Raw genomic sequence first — 25970 nt, 5'->3', positions numbered from 1 at the left:
GTTGAGAAAGAGGTATCTGTTTTGGTCTCTTGGGTCACAGATGATTCATTCTCTTGGTGCTGGGCCTGGGTGAGTTCTGGATATAGGATTTCTGTTGACTGTTGTACTGGTCTGCTGGGGCTGCCATCACAGAATACCATAGATCAGGTGGCTCAAACAACAGAAGTCTGTTTCTCACAGTGCTGGGGGCTGGAAGTCCAGGGCTGAGGCATCAGCAGGGCTGGTTTCCCCTGAGGCCTCCCCGAGGCCTGCAGATGGTGCCTTCTCCCTGAGTCCTCACGTGGCCTTTTGTCTGTACATCCCTGGTATCTTGTCCTCTTTTTATAAGGAAAACAGTCCTATTGGATTAGGGCCCTGCCATCATGATGTCATTTAATCTTAATCACCTCTTTAAATAGCCTGTCTCCAAATAAAGCCACCTTGGTGGTTAAGGTTTCTGAATAGGGCGGGGTGGGGAAATACAACTTAGTCCGTAGCAAATGTCGAGCCAGCAACACCTGCCACGATAGCACAGGTTTTATGAGGCTTTCTGTGTATTACATGACACGCAAAACGCAACTGGCACGTAGTAAGTGCTCAGTAAATGTGAGCTCTTATTTTATATATACAGGGAAACTGCGGCCCACAAAATTGAGAATTTTTGTTCATGATTATGCAGATGGTCTTCTAACAGAGCTGGAATTAGATTGCACTGAGGTCAGCAGACGACATGTTTCCATGCCTTTCCCAATGTGCCATGTTTTCCCCACCTATCCAGGAGTGAATCATTACCTTCTCTGCAATCTGCTCAGGTTATAAACCCAGAAGAAAGGCTGGAGCACTTGTTCTGTGGGTGTAGGACCCACACCCCCACTGGTTTTTGAGATCGGCATTCAGTGCTGTCTTATGGCAGCCACAGCCCCAGGTGGCCACAGAGCCCTTGACATGTGGCCACCTGGGGCTCAGTGTGACTGAGGCCCTGAGTTTTTACTTCTATAAAGTTAGTTCCAGATTAGTTTATATTCTAATTAGTTTACATGTAAACAGCCACAAGTGGCTGATGGCCACCAGTGCTGACGCCCAGCTCTGGATGACCACACCTGCTACAAGAGATGACTTTTCTAGAGAAGAGTAGAAACAGCGGCAGAAACACAGCTCTGCACTTCCGAGGGCCTCCCCTCCTTCTGATGAGACTGCCGAGGAAGTCTGTGTGGCCAAGCATGCTATTCACATGTTTTCCCGCTTGTTTTCTTTTTTTAACAGAGCAAACAGGTCTGTTTCTATTAAAATTTAAAAAGCATTAATATTTAGCAGCATTGTTTTATGTTGTATTCATTTAGATGACAAGTGATACTTATTTTCCATTTACAGTTGAGATATTTTTTTTAAAAGTAACATTAAATATTGATTCAAGTCAAAGAATACATTCATTAATCATACAGATGGCGTCTGGCTAGGTGATGCATCATGACAGTGGTAGGGAGTGACTGAAGTTGAGCTGGTGCACAGACTGCCAGCTTTACAATCCGGGAAGCATTCCCTGACCACTTCCCACGCTGCCTGCCCCGTCACATGAGCCCTTACCCCTTGGTGCTATCCCATCTGCTCCAAGACACTGACGTTTTAGCGAGCGGAAGCCTCCACTTTTAGTTGACTACGGTATCTCTAGCATTTCACACATAGTAGGTGCTCAGTGAACGTTTGTCGAATGGATGAATGAAAGAAGGGAGGCTGAGAGTAGCTGGGACATTTGCTCTGAAAAAATCACCTCCATTCTCCCAATATTACAAATGCATTTTCATTAAGTCCACAATGAGAAATGCTCACTATACCAATAAATAATATCTTTAGTTATCTATTTTTAGAAGTATTTCATTGACAAAGATTGTCTATGTTCCAGGTGTACATCTTGATGACTGGATGTGGGTACACATTGTGTAAAGACTGTCACGCATGGCTGAGCATGGTGGCTCAAGCCTGTGTTCCCAGCACTTTGGGAGGCCAAGGCAGGTGGATCACTTGAGGTCAGGAGTTTGAGACCAGCCTGGCCAACATGGTGAAACCCCGTCTCCACTAAAAATATAAAAATTAGCTGGGTGTGGTGGCAGGTGCCTGTAATCCCAGCTACTCAGGAGGCTGAGGCACGAGAATTGCTTGAACCTGGGAGGTGGAGGTTGCAGTGAACCGAGATGGTGATACCGCACTCCAGTCTGGGCAACAGGGTGAGACTCCATTTCAAAAAAAAAAAAATAATAAGACCGTCCCAGTCAAGTTAATTAGTACATCCGTCATCGCTCATGCTGAACACCAGGCCCCCGGAACGTGCTCCGCATGTAACCAAAGTCTGTACCCTTATTAAATCTAAAGAAAGAGGCTTGTAAGAGGAATTTGCAAGTTTTAGTTTGGCGAGAGGAAAGGTGGTTTGCCGAATGATAAGACTGACGTTTGCTATAGTGATGATCCAAATCCTGTCTCGTGGAGGCTTTACCTCAGCCTCTTTATAAGTGAAATTTATAGCCACAGGCCTGCTGGATGTGGGGCTCAGCATCTCCCCTATCCCCAGGGAGGGCCATCTGCCTGCTGGCATTCTCCACTGAGGACTGGAGGGTAAAGCTGCGTGTCCCCCTAGGAGAAGGCACCTGCCAAGTAGAGTGTCTAAGGTCATGTTCTCTGTCAGCAGAGGCAAGGGCAGACCTGGACCCTGGTCCCAGCCCTGTCGTTTACTTGCTGAGCGCCTTTGGCCAGTCACTAGACATCTCACTGAAATGCTGGTGACTTTGCTTAGAACACTATTCCAAGAATGGAGAGAGGGCTGACCTCAAGCATCTGGCGAATGCCAGACACCTCCTTCCATCCCAGGAGTTGACCCCTAGCTCGCTGCTGCAGTTGAATAAAGTGAGACTGTGCGGTGGTGCAGGAAGTCCCTCCCCGGGGGCCTTGGGAGGGCCTCGTTAGACCCAGACTCACCTTTTTAATCCATTTAAACCCAGTTCGCTTTCATGCCTTCCGCTTGGAGCCTGGTTGGAAGCATTAGGGCTGGCGCAGCTGAGAGGCTGGTGTTGCAGACTGCCCGGCTGAGGCCCTTCACATCCTCCCTCTCACGGGCTTGGGGCAGGGAACCTTCCACCCGCAGCGCCACGCAGCCTCCCTCAGCAGGCCAGGAACTGACCGTGACGCCAATGTATACACATCTTCATTTAGGTTAGTAATTGAAACCAGATTTTTTTTTTTTTTAGATAACTACGTCACAGAATGCTATTGAATACCTTTGTCTTGCCACACCCCCGCAAAATAAACTGTTCTTAATTGATACCATGTAGCAAAGACAGAATATCTTTATGGATGTATTGCATTCATCAATCTGAGTGCATCAGAACGTGTAGTTTGAGTTGTCGAAGGTTTACTTTGCTTGGAATACCGTTACCACGTGACCAGTGCTTTCTCTGTGAGTGGAAACCCAGCAGCTGCTGCTGGCACCATCACTGGGAGAGACCACCAGGGCTGTCGCCGTCTCCAAGCTGGCATGTTACCAGGTAGCCTCTTCATTTAAACACACTTTTTTGTTAAAGTCTTTATGCTGTCGGCAGCCTCTGCCCAGCGCCCCTGCTATCTGCACAGTCTTCATCTCATGCTGAGGCTGAGCTGGGCCTGGATTAAGCACAGTTTGTGCGGCGGCTCCATCTCCTGCCAGGCCAGGCTGTCTGCCAATGACTGCACGTGTGTGTTAGACAACGTGGCATGTTTTAAAAACCTAAGCGTCTTTTCTTTTTATTTATTTATTTATTTTTTTTGTGAGACGGAGTCTCGCTCTGTCCCCCAGGCTGGAGTGCAGTGGCACAATCTCGGCTCACTGCAAGCTCCGCCTCCTGGGTTCACGCCATTCTCCTGCCTCAGCCTCCCGAGTAGCTGGGACTACAGGCGCCCGCCACCACGCCCGGCTAATTTTTTGTATTTTTAGTAGAGACGGGGTTTCACCGTGTTAGCCAGGATGGTCTCGATCTCCCGACCTCATGATCCACCCACCTCGGCCTCCCCAAGTGCTGGGATTACAGGCGTGAGCCACTGCGCCTGGCCTAAGTGTCTTTTTATGGTACATATACACCTCACCTTACCACTATCCCCCTGCTCCTCTGACACAATGCTGGATCCGGTATACACCTGGTGTGCACTGATCCCCACTGTCACCAGAGTTTGGAGCCTTTGTCCAGCCAATAAGTTGGAGAAGCTGAGGATGCCCAGAAATGGACATTCTGCCTGTGTGTCTTGTAAGCCCCAGTGGGTTTTCTGTCTTGTCCAGAGCTCAGGTGTTTCTGTACCCATTGGAGCTGAGAGACCTGCGCTGATCCCGTCTGTGCCACTTCAACAGACAGAGTGGGTGTGTCCTCTCTCCAGCCTCACTTTCCAGAACGAGTAACACATACCCTGTGCCTGTCTCTAGGCCTGTGAGCCCCGCGAGTCGGCAAGGCAGGGAAAGGGTTGGCAAGCTCAATCTGGCCTCTTGTAGGATGCGGGAGGAGCCACTGCTCAGTAGCCCTTTTGTCTTGGCCCCCAGCCACACTGCTGCCATGGAGACGAGTACCACACGGAGAGCAGCCGGGGGTCTGACCTCTCAGACATCATGGAGGAGGACGAGGAGGAGCTGTATTCTGAAATGCAGCTGGAAGACGGGGGAAGGAGGCGGCCCAGCGGCACATCCCACAATGCCCTCAAGGTGAGTGGCTGGGGAAGGGGGACCCTGCACTCTGTCCCCAGAGTAGCTCCATCCACGTCCCTTTGCTGGGGCTGGTGAGGCAGGCTCCAGAGGGGCCTTGCCCTACAACCAGTAGCCCTCGGATTTGGATTCGCTTCTTTCTCACTATTGAATCTGCATTCGGGAATTACCTACACTCCTGTCTTGTTCTTGGCCAAAAGGTCTGGGTAAAGGAGTTTAGAGGAATCCATTTGGAACCCTCCAGGGGCACCCAGCTCTGTGCCAGGAACTGAAGTGGGGGGAATAGAACAAAGAAGACCCCCCTCCGCAGCCTTAAGTCTCATCTCAAGAGAATTGGCAGCCAAGAGAGCGTGCATCAGCCTCTAAATCTAAAGCGGAGGCCAGGACGGTGTGGTCAGCAGGGAGCTCCTTAAAGGAGGGCACTATGGTGGCCCTGCCTGGCGGTGGGCAGGGGTCAAGCACAGTGAGGTCGGAGGAGATGGGTGTCCCACATCTGATCACACCAGCCTCACAGACAGGCTGGAGGCTCCATGCACCTGTTCAGACCACCTCCCGCTAGACCCTCTCCCTTCTGCTCTGGCAGAGGCCATCAGCAAGGGGTCGACGGGAGGTTACCTGCAGGAATATTGAGCTCGAGACAGCCTAGAGCCAAGGAGGGTGGGTTTCCCATCCACGTGGCTTCCCCTCGGTCCTGGCCTTGGGGAGATGTTTGTCACTGCTGCTGCGGTCGCTGGCCAGTGTGTCCGACTCCCGCGTTCATGTGCTCTGCAGGGCAGTGCGGGATGACCAGCTCTATGCACCAGGCCCTGTGCTAGGCCGAGGGGTGCCCTCTGCAGGTCCCAACCTAATGGGGAGACAGACAAAGGCAAGCCATTGGTAGGAGCTTTGTGGGTTTTCCAAATGAAAAAGGCCTTGGAGAGGAAAATCCCGCGGGAAGAAGCTTCCCAGCACTGCTTTCTCCAGGAACACAGGGCGTGCATTTTGAATGGTGGACAGAAGGCTCATCCAAATCTGGCCTGCCGACTCGGTGACTACTTGCATAGACAAGACTGACTTATGTTCTCCTGGCAAAGGCCCCTGGCAGGGCCTTGGGGATGTCCTATCACCAAAGAACATGCCAGATCCCTATGCAAACCCTGCATGGTGCAGCACGTGCTATCCCCGGCGGCTCCTCCGTCCCCACTCCCAGGTGATGCCACGGAGCAGGTTCACACTGGCCTTTGCGGAGTGGTCCAGTCTGACCCCATGACCCTTCTGTGTGCCCCAGAGCCAGGAGCTCCGAAAAAGTGCCCATGGGTCAGGCCCGGTGAGTCGGGCAGCTGGTCTTCCCACACCCCTGATGCCTCTCCTTTTGATGGAGGAAGAGCTCGGAAATTGCTTAGTAGAGAAATAATGTCACCTTCTGTCCTCAGAAGGTGGCCCGGGGTCAAGCAAGTTCATCATAAAGTTCCTGGGCTGAGCCCCACCCCCTCCACCTCTTAGCAACAGGGGGATCGCCGGGGCTGGGGCTCGGCCAGGATGGCAGCAGCCTCCCTCTCCCATCCACAAGGTGTTGTCAGGTTTTAGAAATCATGTAGGAGGCGGGGCGCGGTGGCTCATGCCTGTAATCTCAGCACTTTGGAAGGCCGAGGCGGGCAGATCATGAGGTCAAGAGATCAAGAACATCCTTGCCAACATGGTGAAACCCCGTCTTTACTAAAAATACAAAAATTAGCTGGGCGTGCTGGTGCGTGCCTGTAATCTCAGCTACTCGGGAGGCTGAGGCAGGAGAATCACTTGAACCCAGGAGACAGAGGTTGCAGTGAGCCGAGATTGCTCCACTGCACTCCAGCCTGGGCAATAGAGTGAGACTCTGTCTCAAAAAAAAAAAAAAAAAAAAATCATGTAGGCAGGTCTGGATTTCTGGATTCTCTTTAGAAATTACAAGACGTGGTACAGAGATCTGGCCACTCAGCGCGCACGTTCCCACATGGCAGTGAGGAGCTGTAGTGGAGCCGGGTCCCTGATGGGCATGGCAGGTGTTCGGCCCCTGCTGGCCTGGTTCACTCATCCTACCTGCCTCCGAAAGTGCCTGGGGTTGCCATCCCTGTACTCTAAGGATGGCTTGTTTTCGATGTCCTTATTTGCTCCAATATTAGCTGATGTGCTCCCAAATCTGCAGAAAGTGAAGGGAGAGAGCTGTCAGCTACACAGTGTGTGCCCCGATGCCTCCTCACCTGGCTTGTGGCAAGTCCCAGGCCCATGGCAGACCCTGTGTTAGGCAAATCCCACATGGTCCCCAAGATCAAGGGGCCCACAGCCAGAGGGGGGACAGACAAGTGGCCCTGTTCCGTGCCCATGTGGCTCATCTCTACTGAGCATCCCCAGGACCGATGGCCAGGACCCAGGGGCATGCTTTGCCTGGGCGGTCAGCCAAGCCCCCTCAAAGGAGAGACCAGTCAGTAGTCCTTCATGCTCTTCGGGTAGAGGGTGAGTTGAGGGCTGTTCCCGGCAGATAGTGATGACGTGCAGACGGGCAGTGTAAGAGCCATGGACACTGGTTAAGCAGCTCTCGGTGAGGCCAGCTCCATGCCATCCACTCGAGATCACGATGGCTCAAGTGTGGCTTTCAGGGACTCCAGGGTGCAGGATGCAGAGGAGACAGGCGGACCCCAGTCCTTTGCTGACACAGACTCCACAGGATGGTGTGCGGGCGCTGTTGGTAGGGCGGGGGATGGCGTGGTTTCACGCAGCTTGTATCTTAGCAGGGAGAAGGGTGACACGTCGGCCTAACTAGAAAGTCCTGCAGAGGGCGCCGAGCACTGGAAGGGAAGCGGGCCCAGTGGATGGACAGGGACGGGTCAGGCTTCCTGTCTGGTGAACTGTCTCCAGCCACGCTCAGCCTGCAGTGGCAGCTGCCCTCAGGGTTTCTGAGGATGTGGCCCCCGGGGCAGTCTCCCCTGGCACCGTGGCCACACCCCCCCTCCACAGCAGTGGTACCGCGGGCACCGTGGGGCCTGATGTGCTGCCAGGATCTGACCTGCCCTCTCCTTGGCTGGATGCATGGCGCTGGCTCCTGCCCGGCCCGCTGGCTCTGCGTGTGCTCTGCCTCAGCCTCCACCCCGCACCAGCCCCGTAACCCATTCTGTTTTCATTCCAGAGCCCTCCACGGCATGCCCCCGGCCTGAGTAGACGCATGCTTCCCGCCCCTCGCTGCCTCCAGGACTAATTCTGTCTGTATTTTCTTTCCTCCCCTGGCCCCCACTTCATGCTGACCACACACTCTTTCCCGCGCCTGTTCTTGACACACCACCCCGTAAGGACTGCACTGAGCATAGGACCTCTGAAGGCACTTTCTGGGAGCAGCCCGAGTTTCCCCACCAGCCCCACAGGAAGAGACTTTTCAGTATCCCTGAAGTAGCGGAAGAGGATGGAGAGTGCTGTGGGCTGCTGCACAAGCAGGGTGCAGGGCCGTCCCCCAGGGCCAGGACGGGGCTGGCCAGGGAGCCCAGGCCCGGCAGGCCCTACAGGGGCGACGAGGCTCCTCGGGGCTCCTGGTTCCTGGTGAAGCACAGGGGCTCGGGGGCCGTCCCCCACGCAGAGGACTTCCTTCTGGAAGACAGGGGCTGTCGGTTCAGCCGCTCGGCCACCCGGAGCCCGGACAGCGGCCTGGACTGTGGGAGTGAAGAGGAGGAGTCGCGGTTTGGCTTCGGAAACACCGTGGCCACGTGCCGCCCAGGCCCTGGCCACTGTCCCTGCAGGAGGGGCCTGAGGCCGCTACTGGCCCGGCGGCGGACGCTGACCCGGCAGAGCAGCGTCGAGGAGGACTTTGGGGAGCAGGTGGGCCCTGGTGGCCTCCTCAGGAACGACGACCCCCAGCCCAGCCCAGAGAGGCCGCCCCCCAGGAAGCACGGCTGGGGCGAGCCCACCGAGCACCGAGATTTTCGGGGTGTCTGGAAGAAAAGCATAACCATGCCCGACAGTAGGGCAGCTGCCCCCCACGCAAAGCCACCTCCCAGAGTCTCACAAGGCCCCCTGGTGTGTGACCTAAACTTCCTTTTCACAGCCACTTGCCAAACCAATCTGTTTCATCCTTTCACTGGTTTTCTGTTTGTTCTGGTGTCCATCCCTGGGGACTCTTGCTGGCTGTCTTTCGTTTTCCCCGCATTTTTGATTTCTCAAGTCCCATTTCTTCCCAACCTTTTGACCATGCTGAAGATTTCTTTACTTTGCTCAGAGTAATGATTTCCACCCCCTAGAATCAGTAATGAGTATGGCTGCTTGAATTAAAGGACAACTGAATCTAAATTTTAATTAAGGGTTAGCTGAAGTGTGATTATCTGAAAGTTTGGCAACATGTTTGTGTTCACAGGGACCCTTAGGGATTTATTTATGACTACTAGTATTGTCGAGGGTTTTTTTTCCTTGTTATTTTGGAGTTTTTTTCATTGCTTTTTGACGTTTATAACCAAAAAAAAAAAAAAAAAAAAAAAAAGAACAATGGTTGAAGAAATCTATTTTTTTTTTTTTTTTGCATATTGTTTCCAAAGTTCTTGTTTTTTTCCCATTTCTTTTCTGTGCCCACAGTTTCCAGAACAAATTTTCCATGATCAGCCTTCTCCCCGCTGGCCCTGCCGTCTGGGCTTGCTGTTGGTTTTGAGCTTAGGGATTCATCGAAGGCTTCATTCATCTCTATATTGTGTCCTCTTTTCAGAACATTTGCTCCTGTCATGCTGACCTTTTCATTGAAAACACAGGTGAGCCATCCACATGGCGCCAGGCCTTGGGTCTGAGGCCGTGTGCTTGCGATGGGCCCACCCAGGAGAGGTGCGAGATCCATGCCTTGGTGACTCAGCCGCCCATGGTGGCCTGCAGCCTCCCCTGCCCCGCCGCAGGCTCTGCAGCAGGCACGCCTCATCCCCGGACTCCCTTCCCACCGTTCATGCCTGTGTTCTGAGAACTTCCTCACTCCATTTACTTACTAGCAAGAAGAAGGTTTTGCTGTGATTGTCTTTAGTGAATCCTAACCCTGATCTAAAGGTGAATTTAAGGGGGAACTTAGCCAGAAAGGAGACCCGTCAGAGTCCTAGAATGTTACCACTATCTTCAGATTAGGAGTAGAATGTTGAGTCTTGAAGCTGATAAAATGTAGAAACTTCCGTCTTTGAGTTTTTTGAAACCTCACACACAACTTTTATCCAAGCAGGACAGGAGGAACTGCAACGTCCTCCCCACTTTTGTGACAGCTGGGAGGGGGGCATGTGGAGACTAGGAGGGACTCAAGTGCTCCGAGGAGCCAAGCTGGGGCGGGATGTGTTCAAGCCATTGTCTCTTTGGTCCCAAAACATTTGTCTTCAGCACCAGCAGCAGCAACCAAAAGAGACCCCCCACAAGGAATTATTTTTGCCCTCACCCCACCATGCGCCCAGCAGCGGCTCTGAGTAGGCAGTGGGGTGCTGGTGCACGGCTTTGTTCTCTCCCAGGCCATTCAGCTAACCTTTCAGTTAAAAGCTAAGTTTAGTTGCCTTTAGAGATTCTGCTTCTGAACCCACTTGATTTGGCTAACTGAATTCTTCAGTTCCCAACGCTGGTGAGACTTACGACTTTGCTGTTGTTTTGTCTTTAGATTTTAGGGAACCCAGCCTCTGCAGGACGGGTGGATCACATGGGCCGGAGGTTTCCCCGTGGCAGCGCTGGTCCTCAGAGGTCCCGGCCCGTGACAGTCCCATCCATCGGTTAGTGGCTCCATCATTGCTGTTGTGTCTTTCAGCCGCAGAGCATGTGGCTGCTTCTCCATCTAAGCATGAACAAAATTTTAGGAGTAGCATTTTCAGCTAAGCAAAGAACACTCTGTTATTCGTGGCAAAAAGAAGGCAGGAACAGCACAACAAGACAAATGAAAGCTATTTGTAAGTATTCTTGAAATATCAAATTGGCCTTCTACGTCCGTGTTCTCCCCACTGATTTTTTCCTGGAGAGCTTCACAGGGTAAGCACTGAAGGGGGGACCACTTTGTGTCGCCTCCCTCACCCTGGCGTGGGCTCCCTGTGACACTCAGGGTCAGAGTCCATGGCAGGTGCAGAAGCTGGATGTTAGCGTGCCTCGGGTCTGTGAGCCCCACCCAAGGGGATGCTGTCTGTCTGCAGAAGACACACTGGCAGCAGAGCTAAGTCCTGGGGGACACCGTGCAGCTGAGTGTGCCCCTGAAATGTCTGCTCCTCACATCCATCTGGGCACCTCCCCTGTTCATGAGTCATCATCTGGCATTCCGTTTCCATTCTCTTCCTGACTTTTTGGAATTCAGCCAGCCACACTGAAAGCTGTCGTTTTAGTCATCCTAATCAATCTGTGGAGAGGGATACTTCTATTATTGGGATCAGCCATGGCAAGGAGAATTCCAAAAAGTATTATGCACAAGATAATGGAAGCTGGTCATCAGCACAGAGGAACCAGGCTTCTATGAAAACGCGCACACACACACACACACACACACACACACACACACACACACACACATAAATGCAGGGAGAACTCTTGATACAACAGAAATAGATGAGGAGAAACTGTCTTGGTTTGGCATGACAGGGCTCAAGGAGGATAACTTCTGGATAGTCTAGGCCCCTGAAAAGCCACCTGGAATCTCACTGAAATAGCTGAAGTTTAAAAGGCCATTGGTCTTCTTTTCCATCAACTCAAAATGAAGAAAGGCTTCATAAAGCAAAATAGATTCTTTAAAATTGTGTCCTGCCAGACTTTTTCTTCCTTGCACAATTCAAACAATAAGAAAAAAAATTTCCTTTTCCATCTTTACAGTTTTTAGATTGTTTTTATCTTTAACCAGTAAAAATTTCATGCAATGTTAAAGATCCTTAGGAAACAGTATTTTCAGTTAACTGAATAATATAAGATGCAGTCGGGCTCAGAGAACATTGATGGCACTTATTACAGATCAACTAGCAGGGTTAGGTGGAGCCCAGATTCCTTTCGGGTATTCTAAACCTAGCGTGTGTCTCTCAAATCTTCATTCAATTTGTGTGTAATTCCCTCTGGAGGAACTACGGAGCTTAATAAATCGGTTCTCCTGGCTTTCATGTTAAATGACCTGTCCAAGATGTCCTGTCTTGAGAAACGAGGTGGGGAAAAGGCCAATCCCCCTGTTCAAGGCTCTCATTCTCTCTCTGTGGTTAGGGTGAGTTTTCGAGTTTTCATTTGATTGTAACTTTAATGAGTGAAGACTGCAAGCATTGCTCAGGAAATGACCTGGTGATGGTGTAGCTGCTGAAAAGTTAATGCTATGGGCACTCAGAAAGGACGTCCTTTGGAAGAGGCATGGTGGGTCTTCTATCCCAATCTCCTAGGACTGAGAACTGAAAATTGTGCTATGACAAATCAGCACTTGAGCCAGGAAATCAAAGAAAACCAATCCTGGGCCTGCAGTCTTGCCAGGGTGACCCTCGCTGTCAGAGTCTGGTTTAAATCTACTGTCCTGGGTTGTCTTGTTGCTTGGACTTAGACTCAATATTGGCTTAGATAATTATTTTTTGTCTCCACTTTGGTTTGCTATTTTCCTAGATCAGTATTGCTTTTCAACTGGCTATATATTGTTGAGACTTTTTTTTAAAACTACATTCATCAGCAGTGAGAAGCTTTAAAGTTTTATTAGTATCATAAAAACTCTTCCCAAATGAAACTACTTTTGATTAATTTGGTTGGATTTTTCTGAAGCTGTAGAATTCCAAAGACTGCATATGTGTCTTAATTTCAGTAGGACACTTGTTAAATTGGGTGAAAGAGCAAATCTATGTCAACACCTTAACAAGGAAAAAGCCTGTGAACATAACTCAGAAAAGAGTTAACTGACAAACCTATGATAGGTTTGCTTTAATTGTGCTGACTTCTTATCATGTAGCAAGCCGGGAAACCACGTAAAAATAACTCTAACCAGGCACTGTATACACAAATACACATCTCAGCACCTATCATGGTTTCAAAAGGAAACAGAGGCGGAGGGTGCTTATCACCCACCTGAGGAGAAGGACTCGGCAAAGAGCTTTGGGAAATGAACATCAGTGACAGCTGAACAGACAGGATGTTCCTCTAGTTCTCATTTACTTCTATTTTTCTTGTGGAAATATTAGAAAACAATATTTTAGAAATCTGTATTTCAAAAGCATTGCTTTTCTTTTTCAGAGGAAGTCTGTAAACCATATACTTCCTATTTTTAATACGCAGTGGACCTACAATGAAAAATAATATAACTTTTAATATTCTCTGGATTTCCAAAATTTAAAAAAAGTCGTTCATGATTAAAAAACAAAATTATGTAGCTTCATATCTGATAAATTCTAAACCATATAATTAGTGTAAAGAGGCCTCAACGTTGATAGATGTCTTCAAATGTATACTTACTTAGGTTTGGTTTTTATCCTTTATAACTTTTAGTCTTTGCATTTATCTAGTTGTTGACCTGTCAGAAGGCCTGTAGCTTCACTCTTCTAAAACCGAGGCACCACGTTCAAGAGAATTCTGTTCTTAGGAATCAACTCTGAGTATCTCCTCTGTATTCTCCCATTTTTTGTTATTTTGGCTACTGAGCCTACAAAGTGAGGACAGTCCAGCATGTTTTCTTTGTGTCCAGGGAGGAAAAATGAAAACATTAATAACTCTATTGACAAAGCTTTGCCCCTTAAAAAGGAGAGCTCTTTTCTTCAGGTTTCCCTGCAACAACAAAAATCAAAAGCTGTCAACTCTGTTTAATAGATGATTCCCTTTATCTCCATAGAAATTACAACAGACAGTAGCAGTGAGGGCAGTCAGTCCGGGCCAGGTAGTGAGGGAAACCTCTCTCCTGTAGAAGACGGTGCTTATTCTCACGGCACCGGTGGATTTAGGAGCCCACCCAGGCGGCCAGGCATGAGCCCTGATCTCCCACACGATATACACACCCTTCCTCCTAACAAAGACCCCTTGGGCCAGCACACTTCCTCAGCAGGACGGGAGGCAGTGCCCACTTCCCCCAGGGTCAGACAGACAGCTGTAGGTAAGTGCTTCTTTCAGTCTCACCTGCCACCACCAAGGACAAGGGACCCCCAACTGCCCAGTCCAGTCTGCAGTGAAGCCAAGTTTCCATGGACACATTCCAGGGAGGCTGCTGCTCTCCCCCTGTCGAGGTTTGGTGCTCTTAACGCATCCAGTGCATCCTCTCTGGAAGAATGTACGGTGGAGTCACCGCATACGCATGATTTTATTCACATACGTTCAACTCCAAGTGCTCCACCCACCTCTACCCCATACCTGTCTTCCCCCCAAAACAAGGTGACCTTGTGGGCAGTTCTCTGGAAGGAGCCTTCGTTGGGGGACTGGCCTCAGGCAGCTCTGTGTTGGGGTGTCTGCCTAAATGCCTCCCGTGGTGTGGCCAGTTGCATGGTCCATGTGAGTGCGGACTTGAAGACACAAAGATGTGTTTTCGCAGACCATGGTCCTTGAGCATAAGCCACCTACTGAGAAGATGCACTCCTACGTGGGCCATAGGAGGGACTTGAAAGATTTTCAAGGGGGATGTTGACCACCCCCAACTCTCTCTAGGATCTGACCTTAGCCCCGACCCCTCTGCACGTTTTGATGCCACAAACTTGCCACATAAACTCAGCTGGAAAGCGCTGAGAACTTGCTTGGAAAATGCTGTAGCCAGAGGTTCTCCTGCACCGGCATTTTTCCGTACCTGGAACTGCATTCATAGATCACACTGACATGGTCATTAAGTTCCTCCAGCAGATCTCCAGCAGAATGGAAAGCAGGCGTCCTTCTCACACAGCCACAGCTGTTCTCCAGCATCATCCCTGGGTGTGAGAAGGGGCTGCACAGCTGTGCCTGCTGTAGAGGCCATGGAGTGCTTCACATTCTGTTGAACTCAGATACCACTTGAAACTAGAAAAAAGTCATCAGGTTTTTTCACTGATTATCAACAAAATCAAAGCAGCCTAGAGAAATTAATGAAGGCTGCTGTGGAAAAGATTTGTTCCCTGGCAGAAATTACTGACATTTCAGATTAGGCATTCAAAAAAGACTGAATCTCAATAATGTAAACAATTCTCTGCATTTTAAAATTCAACCTTTCCTGCAGCCGAAGTGCTTTTTATTTTTAGACTACGTGTTTTATTTTTTTCTGGTGAAAGAGGCCAAACCGTTTGGTTCTTTCTCCACCACCTGTCCTGTCTCTTCTGCATACCTGTGTCGTCTCGTCCCACTACCTGTGTTCCTCGTGCTGGGACAGAAGCTCACACTGGGCTGCTTCTCCCAATCCTGCGCTCTCTGCTGCCAGCTGGCGTGTTTCTCACTTGCTTCCCTGATGGTGTTGTGAGACCACCTCCATGATCAGACCAATATTCCCTGTCAGTTCCCTCTCCCCCCATTCTCTCTCCATACATATATACATATGCACACATATATCTAATGATGTTTAGTGATACATATGCATATATATGCATATGTATTAGGATTTCCAAAATGTTTTGATTTTTTAAAATCAACTTTCAACTTTTCTTTTGGATTCACTGGGGTACATGTGCAGGTCTGTTACATGGGTATAGTGCAGAATGCTGAGGTGTGGGGTACAAATGATGCCATCATCCAGGTAGTGAGCATAGCGCCCTGTCAGGAGTTTCTTGGCCCTTGCCCCCTCCCTCTTCCACCGTCTAGTGGTCCCCAGTTTGTGTTGTTCCTATCTTCATGTCTATGTGGACCCAATGTTTAGCTCTCACTTATAAGTGAGAACATGGGGTATTTGGTGCTCTGTTCTTGTGTTAATTTTAGGATGATGGCCTCCAGTGGCTGCAAAGGACATGATTTTGTTCATTTCTCTGGCTGCGTAGTATTCCATGTGGTATACGCACCACATCTTTATTCAATCCACTGTTGATGAGCATCTAGGTTGATTCCATGTCCCTGCTATTGTGAACAGTGCTGCGATCACCATATTGAGTGCCTGTGTCTTTCTGGTGAAACTACTTCTTTTCCTCTGGGTATATACACAGTAATGGCACTGCTGTGTCAAATGGTAGTTCTAAGTTCTCCAAGAAATCTCCAAACTGCTTTCCACAGTGGCTGAACTAATTTCCATTCCCTCCAATGGTATATACATTTTTAAGTGTTTCTTTTCTTTGCAGCCACCCCGACGTCTATTTTTTGACTTTTTAATTGTCATTCTGACTGGTGTGAGATGGTATCTCATCGTGATTTTGTTTTGGATTTCTCTGATGATTAGTGATGTGGAGCATGTTTATTTATTTTTATACATTTTTAAAAATATATTTTATATTTTATTATCTGGTTGTATGTTATCTTTTGAGAAGTCTATTCATGTCCTTTGCTCTTTTTAATGGAGTCATTTTTTGCTTGTTGATTTAAGTTCCTTGCAGATTCCGGACACTAGACCTTTGTCAGATGCACAATTTGCAAATATTTTCTCCCATTCTGTAGGGTGTTGTTTACTCTGTCGATAGTTTCTTTTGCTGTGCAGAAGTTCTTTAATTAGGTCATGCATGTTAATTTTTGTTTGTGTTGCAATTGTTTTTGTGGTCTTAGTCATAATTCTTTGCCAAGGCTGATGTCCAGAATGGTATTTCCTAGGTTTTCTTGCAGTATTTGTATAGTTTGAGGTCTTATGTTCAAATCTCTGATCTATCTTGAGTTAATGTTTGTATATGGTAAAAGGTAGGAGTCCAGTTTCAATCTTCGGCATGTGATAGCCAGTTATCCCAGCAGCATTTATTGAATGGGGAGTCCTTTCCCCACTGCTTATTTTTCTCAGCTTTGTCAAATAGCAGATGGTTGTAGGCATGTGGTTTTATTTCTGGTTCTCTATTCTGTTTCATTAGTCTGTGTGTCTGTTTTTGTACCAGTGCCATGCTGTTATAGTGACTGTAGCCTTATAGTATAGTTTGAAGTCAGGTAATGTGATGCCTCCGGATTTGTTCCTTTCGCTTAAGACTACTTCGGCTATTTGGGCTCTTTTTTGGTTCCATATGAATTTTAGAGTAGTTTTTCCTAATCCTATATAAAATGACGATGGAAGTTTGATAGAAATAGTATTGAATCTGTAGGTTGCATTGGGCAGTATGGCTACTTTAATGATATTTATTCTTCTAGCCCATGAGCATGGAATATTTTAGCATTCATGTCATCTATGACTTCTCTCAGCAGTATTCTGTAGTTCTCCTTGTAGAGATCTTTCACCTCCTTGGTTAGGTACATTCTATGTGTCTTGGTTAGATGTATTCTGTATATTTCGTGTGTGTGTGTGTGTGTGTGGCTATTGTCAATGGGATTGCATTCTTGATTTGGTTCTCAGCTTGAACAGTTTATTGGTGTATAGAAATGCTACTGATTTTTATACATAGATTTTGTATCCTGAAATTTTATTGAAATTGTCTATTGGTTTAGGAGCCTTTTAGCAGAGGCTTCAGGGTTTTCTAGGTTTGGAATCATATCATCAGTGAAGAGAGATAATTTGACTTCTTATTTCCTATTTGGATGCCTTTTCTTTCTTTCTCTTGCCTGATTGCTCTGGCTAGCACTCCAGTGTTGAACAGGAATGGTGAGAGCAGGGATCCTTGCCTTGCTCCAGTTCTTAAGGTGAATGCTTCCAGCCTTTGCCTGTTCAATATGATATTGGCTGTGGGTTTGTCATAGATGCCTCTTACTATTTTGAGGTACATCTTTCAATGCCTAGATTGTTGAGGGTTTTTTTAATCATGAAGGGATGTTGGATTTTATTGCAAGCTTTTTCTGCACTATTGAGATAATCATATGGTTTTTGTTTTAGTTCTGTTTATGTGGTGAATCATATTTATTGATTTGCATATGTTGAACCAATCCTGCATTTTGGGGATAAAGCCTACTTGATCATGGTGAATTGTCTTTTTGATGTGCTGCTGGATTCAGTTTGCTAGTATTTTATTGAGGATTTTTGCATCTGTGTTCATCAGGGATATTAGCCTGTAGTTTTCTCTTTTCGTTGTGTCTGTCAGATTTGGGTGTCAGGGTGATGTTGGCTTCATAGAATGAGTTAGGGCGGAGTCCTTCCTCCTCAAGTTTTTGGAATAGCTTCAGTAGAATTGGTACCAGCTCTTCTTTGTATGTTGGTAGAATTCAGCAGCGAATTCATTTCATCAATATTGGTCTATTCAGGGTTTCAGTTTCTTCCTGATTCAATCCTGGGAGGTTGTGTGTGTCTAGGAATGTATCCATTTCCTCTCGTCCAAAAGAACCACTTTTAGAAGCTGGGTGGTATATGGTGTTGAAACCCAATTCACCAGGAAATTATTAATTCACTGTAATAAGGATGCGTTTGTTGCCAGTTACATATTTACCTAAGTGAACAGTTGGTCACCTCTATGGACTTTGACTAGCATACAAACGTATTTTAAACATGGGCTGTGCTTAGCTTTCCATTTTGCAGAGTGTGTGGGTCCTGGGAAGGCTCCCCAGCATGGGCCATCCTGCCCCTGGCACGGCCGCAGCTCCTGCCCCAGCCTGTACTCTCTGGGGAGACCCCCGAGGCCCAGCCCCGTCTCAGTGCTTTCACATGCAGTGTGGCCAGGTACAGAGTGTGGCTGTAGTTATGTGCTTCTCCAATTCATCTGACCTAGACCTCCTGATCTATGTCTGCCTACATGTTAAGACACAAAAAAGACAAAAGCCAAGGAACTGCTGCCATCCTCACTGCTTTCCAAAGCTGCATTTCCTGTGCGCGCTCCTCAGTTAGGCTCACTGCCGCTCTGTTCTTCACCCCCACTTGCTCACAGACGATTACGGGCGAGACCGCCTTTCTCCAGACTTCTATGAAGAGTCGGAAACTGACCCTGGCGCCGAAGAGCTCCCGGCCCGGATCTTTGTGGCTCTCTTTGACTACGACCCGCTCACCATGTCCCCAAACCCAGATGCTGCAGAGGAGGAGCTTCCCTTTAAAGAAGGCCAGATCATCAAGGTGTGGGATGGCTGCCTGGGGCCGGCTTCATCAGCCCCTGCGGCGGGTCTGGGTCATGGGGGCAGAGATGGGTAACAGGGTATCGACCTAGAGATAGTCACTGGCCTTCTCCTGTAGGCCATGGGCAGGACATGTCAGCCACCTTCTCCTGCAGGCTGTGGGCGAGGCACGGGCGGCCGGGTATGGGAGGAGGTGGCATGGTGCTGTGCTGGCCAGGGCCCTGTCCTCTGCAGAGTGCCTTCTCCAGCATCTGCCCGGTTTGTGTGCACACAAACACACCCAAATATGTCCTGTGAACTCTAGATTCTATTAGGGCCTACATTGTTGAGAAAAATACTACAGGCTCCAAATTTTAAAACAACACTTGTCAGTCAGCAGGTAGGCAGGGAAGAGAGGAAGGAGGGAGAGGGAAAGGGAGGGTAAAAGGGAAGAAGGGAGCATCAGCAGCTAGAGGCTGGAGTTCCATGCCTTCGTTCTTTAACATGCCTGATGGAGGCCGTTTGCTATCCCTTTGATAGCCAGCCACGTCTGTTTTATTTTTATTTTTTTGAGACAGAGTCTTGCACTGTCACCCAGGCTGGAGTGCAGTGGCACCATCTCGGCTCACTGCAACCTCTGCTTCCCAGGTTCAAGTGATTCTCCTGCCTCAGCCTCCTGAGTAGCTGGAAACACAGATGCGTGCCATCTTACCCAGCTAAATTTTTTTGTATTTTCAGTAGAGACAGGGATTCACCATGATAGCCAGGCTGGTCCCAAACTCCTGACCTCAAGTGATCTGCCCACCTTGGCCTCCTAAAGTGCTGGGATTACAGGCCATGAGATCCAGCCTTCTGAGAGGAGAGGAGCCTTGTGAGTCTCAAGTAGGGAAAATGAGAGAAAGTGTGCTGTTCAGTGGGAGAGGGGAAAGAAAGAGGGCCTTGAACCCTGTTTGCAGTTTCAGCAAGGGTCCTGACAGTTGGCATTTGAGAATGGTTGGAATGCCTGCTATGTGGCACTATCTTGTTACGTAGGAACCCATTTCAGGCAGACAGAAACACCACTTTGTGCAGCCTACCTAGTCCTTCTTAGTAGAGCGGGTTCTCATCACGCACCCTTTTAATGTGCGTGAATTTAAATACACGCATTCATCCAAGCAAACACCCTGCCTGATGAGAAGAATGGCAGGTTGTCCAAACGCTAGATGAAAAACTGGCTCTTGAGTCAGAGTCGTAGAGCGAGGGTTACATGTACACATCTACAGCATACATGTGGGTGACCTATGCAGGTGATTTATGGTATCTTTAAACTATATTTAAAATATATTTTCGACTATACTCACTTACCGTCAGTGGGACTATTATATTTCTGAGCCAATCAATTACAATGCTTGATTTATTTTCCCCCATGGCTCTAGGTTTATGGTGATAAAGATGCTGATGGATTCTACCGTGGGGAAACCTGTGCTCGGCTTGGCCTTATTCCTTGTAACATGGTCTCTGAGATACAAGCAGATGATGAGGAGATGATGGATCAGCTTCTTAGACAGGGCTTTCTCCCTCTGAATACACCTGTGGAGAAAATAGGTAAGTGCAAACCCCTATTCGACCTTCCCTGTGCATTTTATCGCACAAAACACCTGGCACTCAGAGAGGCAGGCGATGATGAGGAGACCCCGAATTGCATCATTTAAATATGCCAAAGTCATGTAAATGTCGACCAGTGATTTTTCTTGGGCAAAAGCCACCCTACAAACCAGGACTTCCAGTAGTCTCCTGTGTGCTTTAGGGACACAGGTACACCTAAGTGTGAAGATACAGATGATCTAATGGGCGATAAAGTACAGTCTTGCTTGCAAAAAATTTATCACATCTAGAAAACACATGATTCGCTGTTTTCGGGTAATATGGTTTGAACATCAGCCTGTCTACAATAAATTTCAGCGGGGGAGTGCTATGCCTTTCATTCTTTAGGTGACCTTTGCTTATCCAAGAGGCACAAGCTTTTTTCTCTTTAGTTTATGAAACTCCTTCATTTATCTTAAGCCAGTCTGCAAGCACCAGTGAGAATGCAGCAAAACTATTTTCAGTGATTTTTTAAGCAACATTACATTTATGAGTTTAAAATTTTTTTTCCATGTGCAATGACAATGTCCTCATTAAAAAAAGCTTCTATAGTCACAAAAAAAGCCTCTATTTTTTCTAAAAAGCTGTAGAGAGATATCAGTTTTATATCATTCATATTTAAGGTTTAATACTTCAAAACTTGATTATCTTCTAAATCAGACTTCAAAGACAAAATTCAGTGCTTCAAAGACTATACATAATTTTAAGGATAATCACAAAATCAAAACATTTCAACCTTTTTTGGCATTAATAAACGCATTGTCTCACGATAGAATCCACATCTGATAGTCGAGGTTTAGTGTGAATATATCGCCCACATTAAATCCATGATATCGAAGATCTTTGAGCCCTTTATCCCCTCTACCCACTTTTGTTAAGATCTCCTTTCCCGAAGTTGAGCAAGACTGTTTCAAAGAGAACACAGGCCCTGTACACCACAGACCCAGAAAGTATACAAGAATTTCTGTTAAGGAATGGTAACTCGATTTATATTATCAATTAGATTAAATTTTTTTTATCCTATTTTTCTAAATGTGGATGGCCAAGGGAACCTAGCCTGGTATATCTATGTGCCCCCCGACCATTGCCAGAAACTATCTTCCTTAATGGTGAAAGGCTGAATGCGATCCGCCTAAGACCAGGCACAGACAAGGACATCGGCCCTCACCACTCCTTTTCCACATCAGACTGGAGGTCATAACCAGGGCAACATGGTGAGGGGAAGTCACACCTGGTGTACAGACTGGAAAGGAAGGAATACAACCTTTTCTATTCACAGATGACATGGAAATCTACTTAGAAAATCTCAAGGAATCTCAAAGGATAAAAAAGTTCGTAGAACTAACAAATGGAGTGTAGCAACATCAATGGATAGATACAAGGTCAATATACAAAAATCAGTTGTATTTCCATCTGTGAGCAATGAAAATTTAGAAATTAAAATTTTTAAAAGTAGTGCCGTTTACAATGACCCAACAAAACATGAACTACTTAGCATTAAATCTAACAAAACACGTGCAGTATTTGTATGCCGAAAATCAGAAAACACTGAGGAAAGAAATCAGATACCTAAATAAATGGACAGAGAGATCATATTCGTGGACTTACTGTTATGTCAGCTGCCCCAAGTTAGCCTACAGATGCAGTGCAAGACCATTGGAAATCTGTGCCGGGAGTTATGTAGAATCAACAAGCTAATTCTAAAATGTATATGGAGAGGCAAAGGAACTAGAATAGCCAAAACTATTTTTAACAAGAACAAGAAGGTTGGAAGATTCACATGAGCTAATTGCAAGCTTACTACTATAGAGGTATGCTAATCGAGACAACGTGGTATTGGAGAAAGGATAGAAACATAGATTAATGGGGCAGAATGAAGTCCAGAAACAGACCAATACATATGGAGTCCACTGATTTTGGATAAAGGTAAAAAGGCAATTCAACGGAGAAAGGATGCTCATTTCAATCCCTGGTGCTGGCATTACTGCACATCCATATGCCAAAAACGAATCTTAACCCACACTCTCACCATATTAAAAACTTAAATAAAAATGGATCATACTTTCAAGTATAAAAATTAAGACTCTAATATTTCCAAAAGAAAACACAGGAGAAAACTTTATTATAATCAGGCAACGATTTCTTTGACAGGACATTAAAACATGATACATAAAAGGAAAAAGTCAATGTTAGGCTTCACCAAAATTAAATACTCTGCACTTAAAAAGTGCAAAATAAAAAGACCGCCACAGGCTGGCAGAAAATACTTGCAAGTAAAACCCACTGGAAAAAGGACTTGCATTCAGAACACACAAAGACCTTTCAAAACTCATCAATAAGAAAACAACCCAATAAAAATATGTATAAAATATTTAAATGACCTTTCACCAAAGATGATATGTGGATGGCAAATAAGCACATGAAAAGATCTTTAACATCATCAGTGAAACACAAAACCACTGTGAGAAACCAATGCACACACACTGAGAATGGCTAAGATTAAAACGACTGGCCATCGCAGGTGTGGGCACAAAGTGTGCCAGGTGGGCCTCTGCACTGCTGGTGAAAGTGGAAAATGGCATCACCGCTCTGCAAAACAGTTCGCTGGTTTCTTATAAAGTTATATGTGCACTTACAATCCAACAACTTCCCTCTTATACACTTACTCAAAAGAAAGGGAAACTTATGTTTACACACAAAAAACTGTACATGAATGTTTGTTAATAGTGGTTTGACCAACGGTCATCAAAATCTGGAAACAACTCAGGTGCTTTTAGCTGGTGACTGAGTAATAGAACGAAGGCACCTCTCACAATGGGGCCTACTCAGCAATGGAACAGAGCCACTGCTGATACAGCCAGTGCCAGGGGTGAATCTCAGAGCGTCATCCAAATGAAAGAAGCCTGTCTCAGAAGCTACATTCTGTGTGAGTCCCTTTCAGTGACATTCTGGAAAGGGTCAAGGTCTGGGACAGGAAACAGATCTGTGATTACCTGGGCTGAAGTGACTACAGAGGACCATGGCCGGTCTATATCTTGATTGTTGTGGGGTTTCTGGACCGTGTGTGCTTATCACAACGTAACGTACTGCACGCTGGAAAGGGTGAGCCTTAGTGTATGTAAGTTTGACCTCAGTGAGAAGTACATGTATGTTGTTATGCCACCTTTCAAAAGTCATACTTGTAACATTCCCTGTAACATGAACAATGCTGAGAACCACTAACCTCTGGATAAGGTCCTAATGCAAGGAGACACACATGTACAGGTCCTGCAGAGGACACGTGCACAGAGGCGTGTGTGCGTCCTGTAAGCTACAGCAGTGGATCCTAACCAGAACCCAAGGGGAGTGTAATCGCTGGAATTTTGCAGGGCTACAGAGCTGGCCCCTGTACCTGCTGAAAAGCACTGAAAAGCCACATCGCTGACTTTAGTTGCGGTTAAGATATTTGCCTTTGATAGTTTTCAACTGTGTGTTTGGAATTCCCCAAATCAAATGTAAGCAAAAAGTGGCTGTGTTTAGAAGAAACACATAAATGCCAACTTTCGCCAGGAGGCAAGTCCTTCACAGCCCCACCCCTTCAGTCTGACAGGGGTTTCGTGGTTGGGCCAGGTTCTGCGGCTCTCCACTGAGGCCTCCTTGCGTCCTGAGAGTTTTCACCTGCTGTCTGTGTGGGCAATTCCTCTGCAGCCCCTTCTTATGCTTCTGAGTGTACTGGGATGACGCCCAGGCCCCCATCTGTGGCAGAGACAGAGCCAGGCCGTGGGAATGCACCTGTAAGTCGACTGTGCAGAGCTGGGCTCTTCTCCATGGCTGCTGCTAAACCATGACGGAAGGATGCCAGGGAAGCAGCGTGAGGGAAGCCACTGGGCTGGGTGGAGAAGGCATCCCTCTTTACATTTGTGCTTCTCCTGAGGACAGTGCCTTAGTTTTGCCTCCACTTAGGGGAGCATGACTTGATTTTGTAGCGCCACCATAGTTACACAAACAGGCACTTTTAAAACTGTGTCTATGGGGCTTTCCCAGAGCAATGTCACAACCGTGCACTGTGCAGGGCCTCCAGAGCCACGGCCTCCCCGTGCTGGCCAAAGCCGTCTAAATTTGCTGTTTGAGAGCCCCGTGCTTCATGTGAGTCTCACTGGTTTAATGGACAGACTGGAGGAAGGAAAATGTTCATGTTAGTCTAAGGGGCAGAAACCACACTGCAGCAAAAATATAAGAATATGGAGTCCCAGACGACTGACCCAAAGTAGAGACGTTTGCTGATGTGAGTGCCCAGGAGCACATGGCCCTGTTAGCAGTGCCAGGTCTCGGCTGCATTGGCCATGTGTGACACGGAAGGAGGGGGAACACCGCTAAGTTTGAAATAACCTCATGATGGATTTCTTCTCCCCTCGTGATTTGAACAGAGAGAAGCAGGAGAAGTGGCAGGCATCATTCAGTATCGACCCGGAGAATGGTGGCCTTGTATGACTATGACCCCAGAGAAAGCTCACCCAACGTCGATGTTGAGGTACCAGCCAAACACTGCACTTCACGACGGACACAAAACCACACCCTTCCCTTCCCTCATGGTACACCACACCGAGGCCACATGTGTTCACCTTCCCATTCTTTCTCTCCGAACCATCCGTAGGAAGGGCTGCCAACCCGAGGGGTGGCTGATACAGACATGGCCACGCAGGAGAGAAATCATGGGATTCCTACGGACACGGCCAGCCCCTGACAAGCCCTGTCCCTATGGCCCAGATTTTCCTGTGCCACGACAGAAAGAGCAATCTGTCATCCACATCTAATGGTGATGCCACCTGAGGGCCATCTTTAGGAGAGAAATAAAAGCCCATCACATGTGGTCAGCAAACAAAAGCAAAGCAGTCAGGCCCCACACACAGAACAGAACAGTAGAGAGGAAAGCAGTGATAGGTGAGGTTGCGTCGCCCGGCACAGCTTGGCATGCCTGGTGCCTTGAAGGCTGAAACCACTGCCTTCAGAAATGAGAGATGGGGGCTCCAGTCTCTGCAGCTACTAGCTGAGATGACAAGATGTATGTGAACCCATGTTACACAGTACTTCGCTCTGACAAGCCACTGGCTCGCCAACTATATTCCCTCATTTTGACATTTAGAAAGAAAATGTGTTTGGTTGTGAATATCGTCTAGATTTCTGTTTCCATGTTCTGCTGGGTGACTGGGAACTGAAATGTGCTGGGTCAGTTGGACCCCTGAGGGCAGTGGGGTGTGTTTGACACCGCCTGCCTTGGGGCTGCAGCCCGGCCCAGCGTAGACACTGAATAAAGAGATGTTTAGGCTGGGTGCGGTGGCTCACGCCTGTAATCCCAGCACTTTGGGAGGTGGGCAGATTGCTTGAGATCAAGAGTTCAAGACCAGCCTGGGCAACATGGCAAAACTCCATCTCTATAAAAAATATAAAAATTAACCAGGCTTGGTGGCACACACCTGTAGTCCCAGCTGCTCAGGAGGCTGAGGCAGGAGAATCGCTTGAACCCGAGAGGCAGAGGTTGCAGTGAGCCGAGGTTGCACCACTGCACTTCAGCCTGGGCAACACAGTGAGATTCTGTCTCAATAAATAAATAGATGTTTCATTAATAATTGAGTAGGTTTTAAAATACTCAGTGAAAGGATATTTACGTAATGGTCCTTATACTGCAGAGAACATTGCCCTGATATTCCAGGTTTTTACAAGTAACTATTTCACT

The 25970-nt window shown here is 47.5% G+C and overlaps 1 protein-coding gene across 12 annotated transcripts in view; it reads left to right on the top strand.

Moving 5' to 3' along the window:
- RIMBP2 (RIMS binding protein 2) overlaps positions 1–25970 on the top strand; it is a 322878-nt gene that overhangs the window by 278565 nt on the left and 18343 nt on the right. For 8 of the 12 annotated variants that reach the window (XM_030821685.1, XM_030821683.1, XM_030821682.1 and 5 more), the window contains 5 exons: positions 4532–4690; positions 10296–10404; positions 18475–18656; positions 20050–20218; positions 24664–24767. In XM_030821685.1, the coding sequence (XP_030677545.1) occupies positions 4532–4690; positions 10296–10404; positions 18475–18656; positions 20050–20218; positions 24664–24767 (723 nt within the window). Of the gene's footprint in view, positions 1–4531; positions 4691–7990; positions 8708–10295; positions 10405–18474; positions 18657–20049; positions 20219–24663; positions 24768–25970 lie in introns of all 12 variants that reach the window. The other 4 variants (XM_030821681.1, XM_030821679.1, XM_030821680.1 and 1 more) reach the window with 2 other exon arrangements.

This window comes from Nomascus leucogenys, chromosome 10, assembly GCF_006542625.1.
Source record: "Nomascus leucogenys isolate Asia chromosome 10, Asia_NLE_v1, whole genome shotgun sequence".
Classification (NCBI taxonomy): domain Eukaryota; kingdom Metazoa; phylum Chordata; class Mammalia; order Primates; family Hylobatidae; genus Nomascus; species Nomascus leucogenys.
This window is presented reverse-complemented; position numbering and strand designations above follow the sequence as displayed.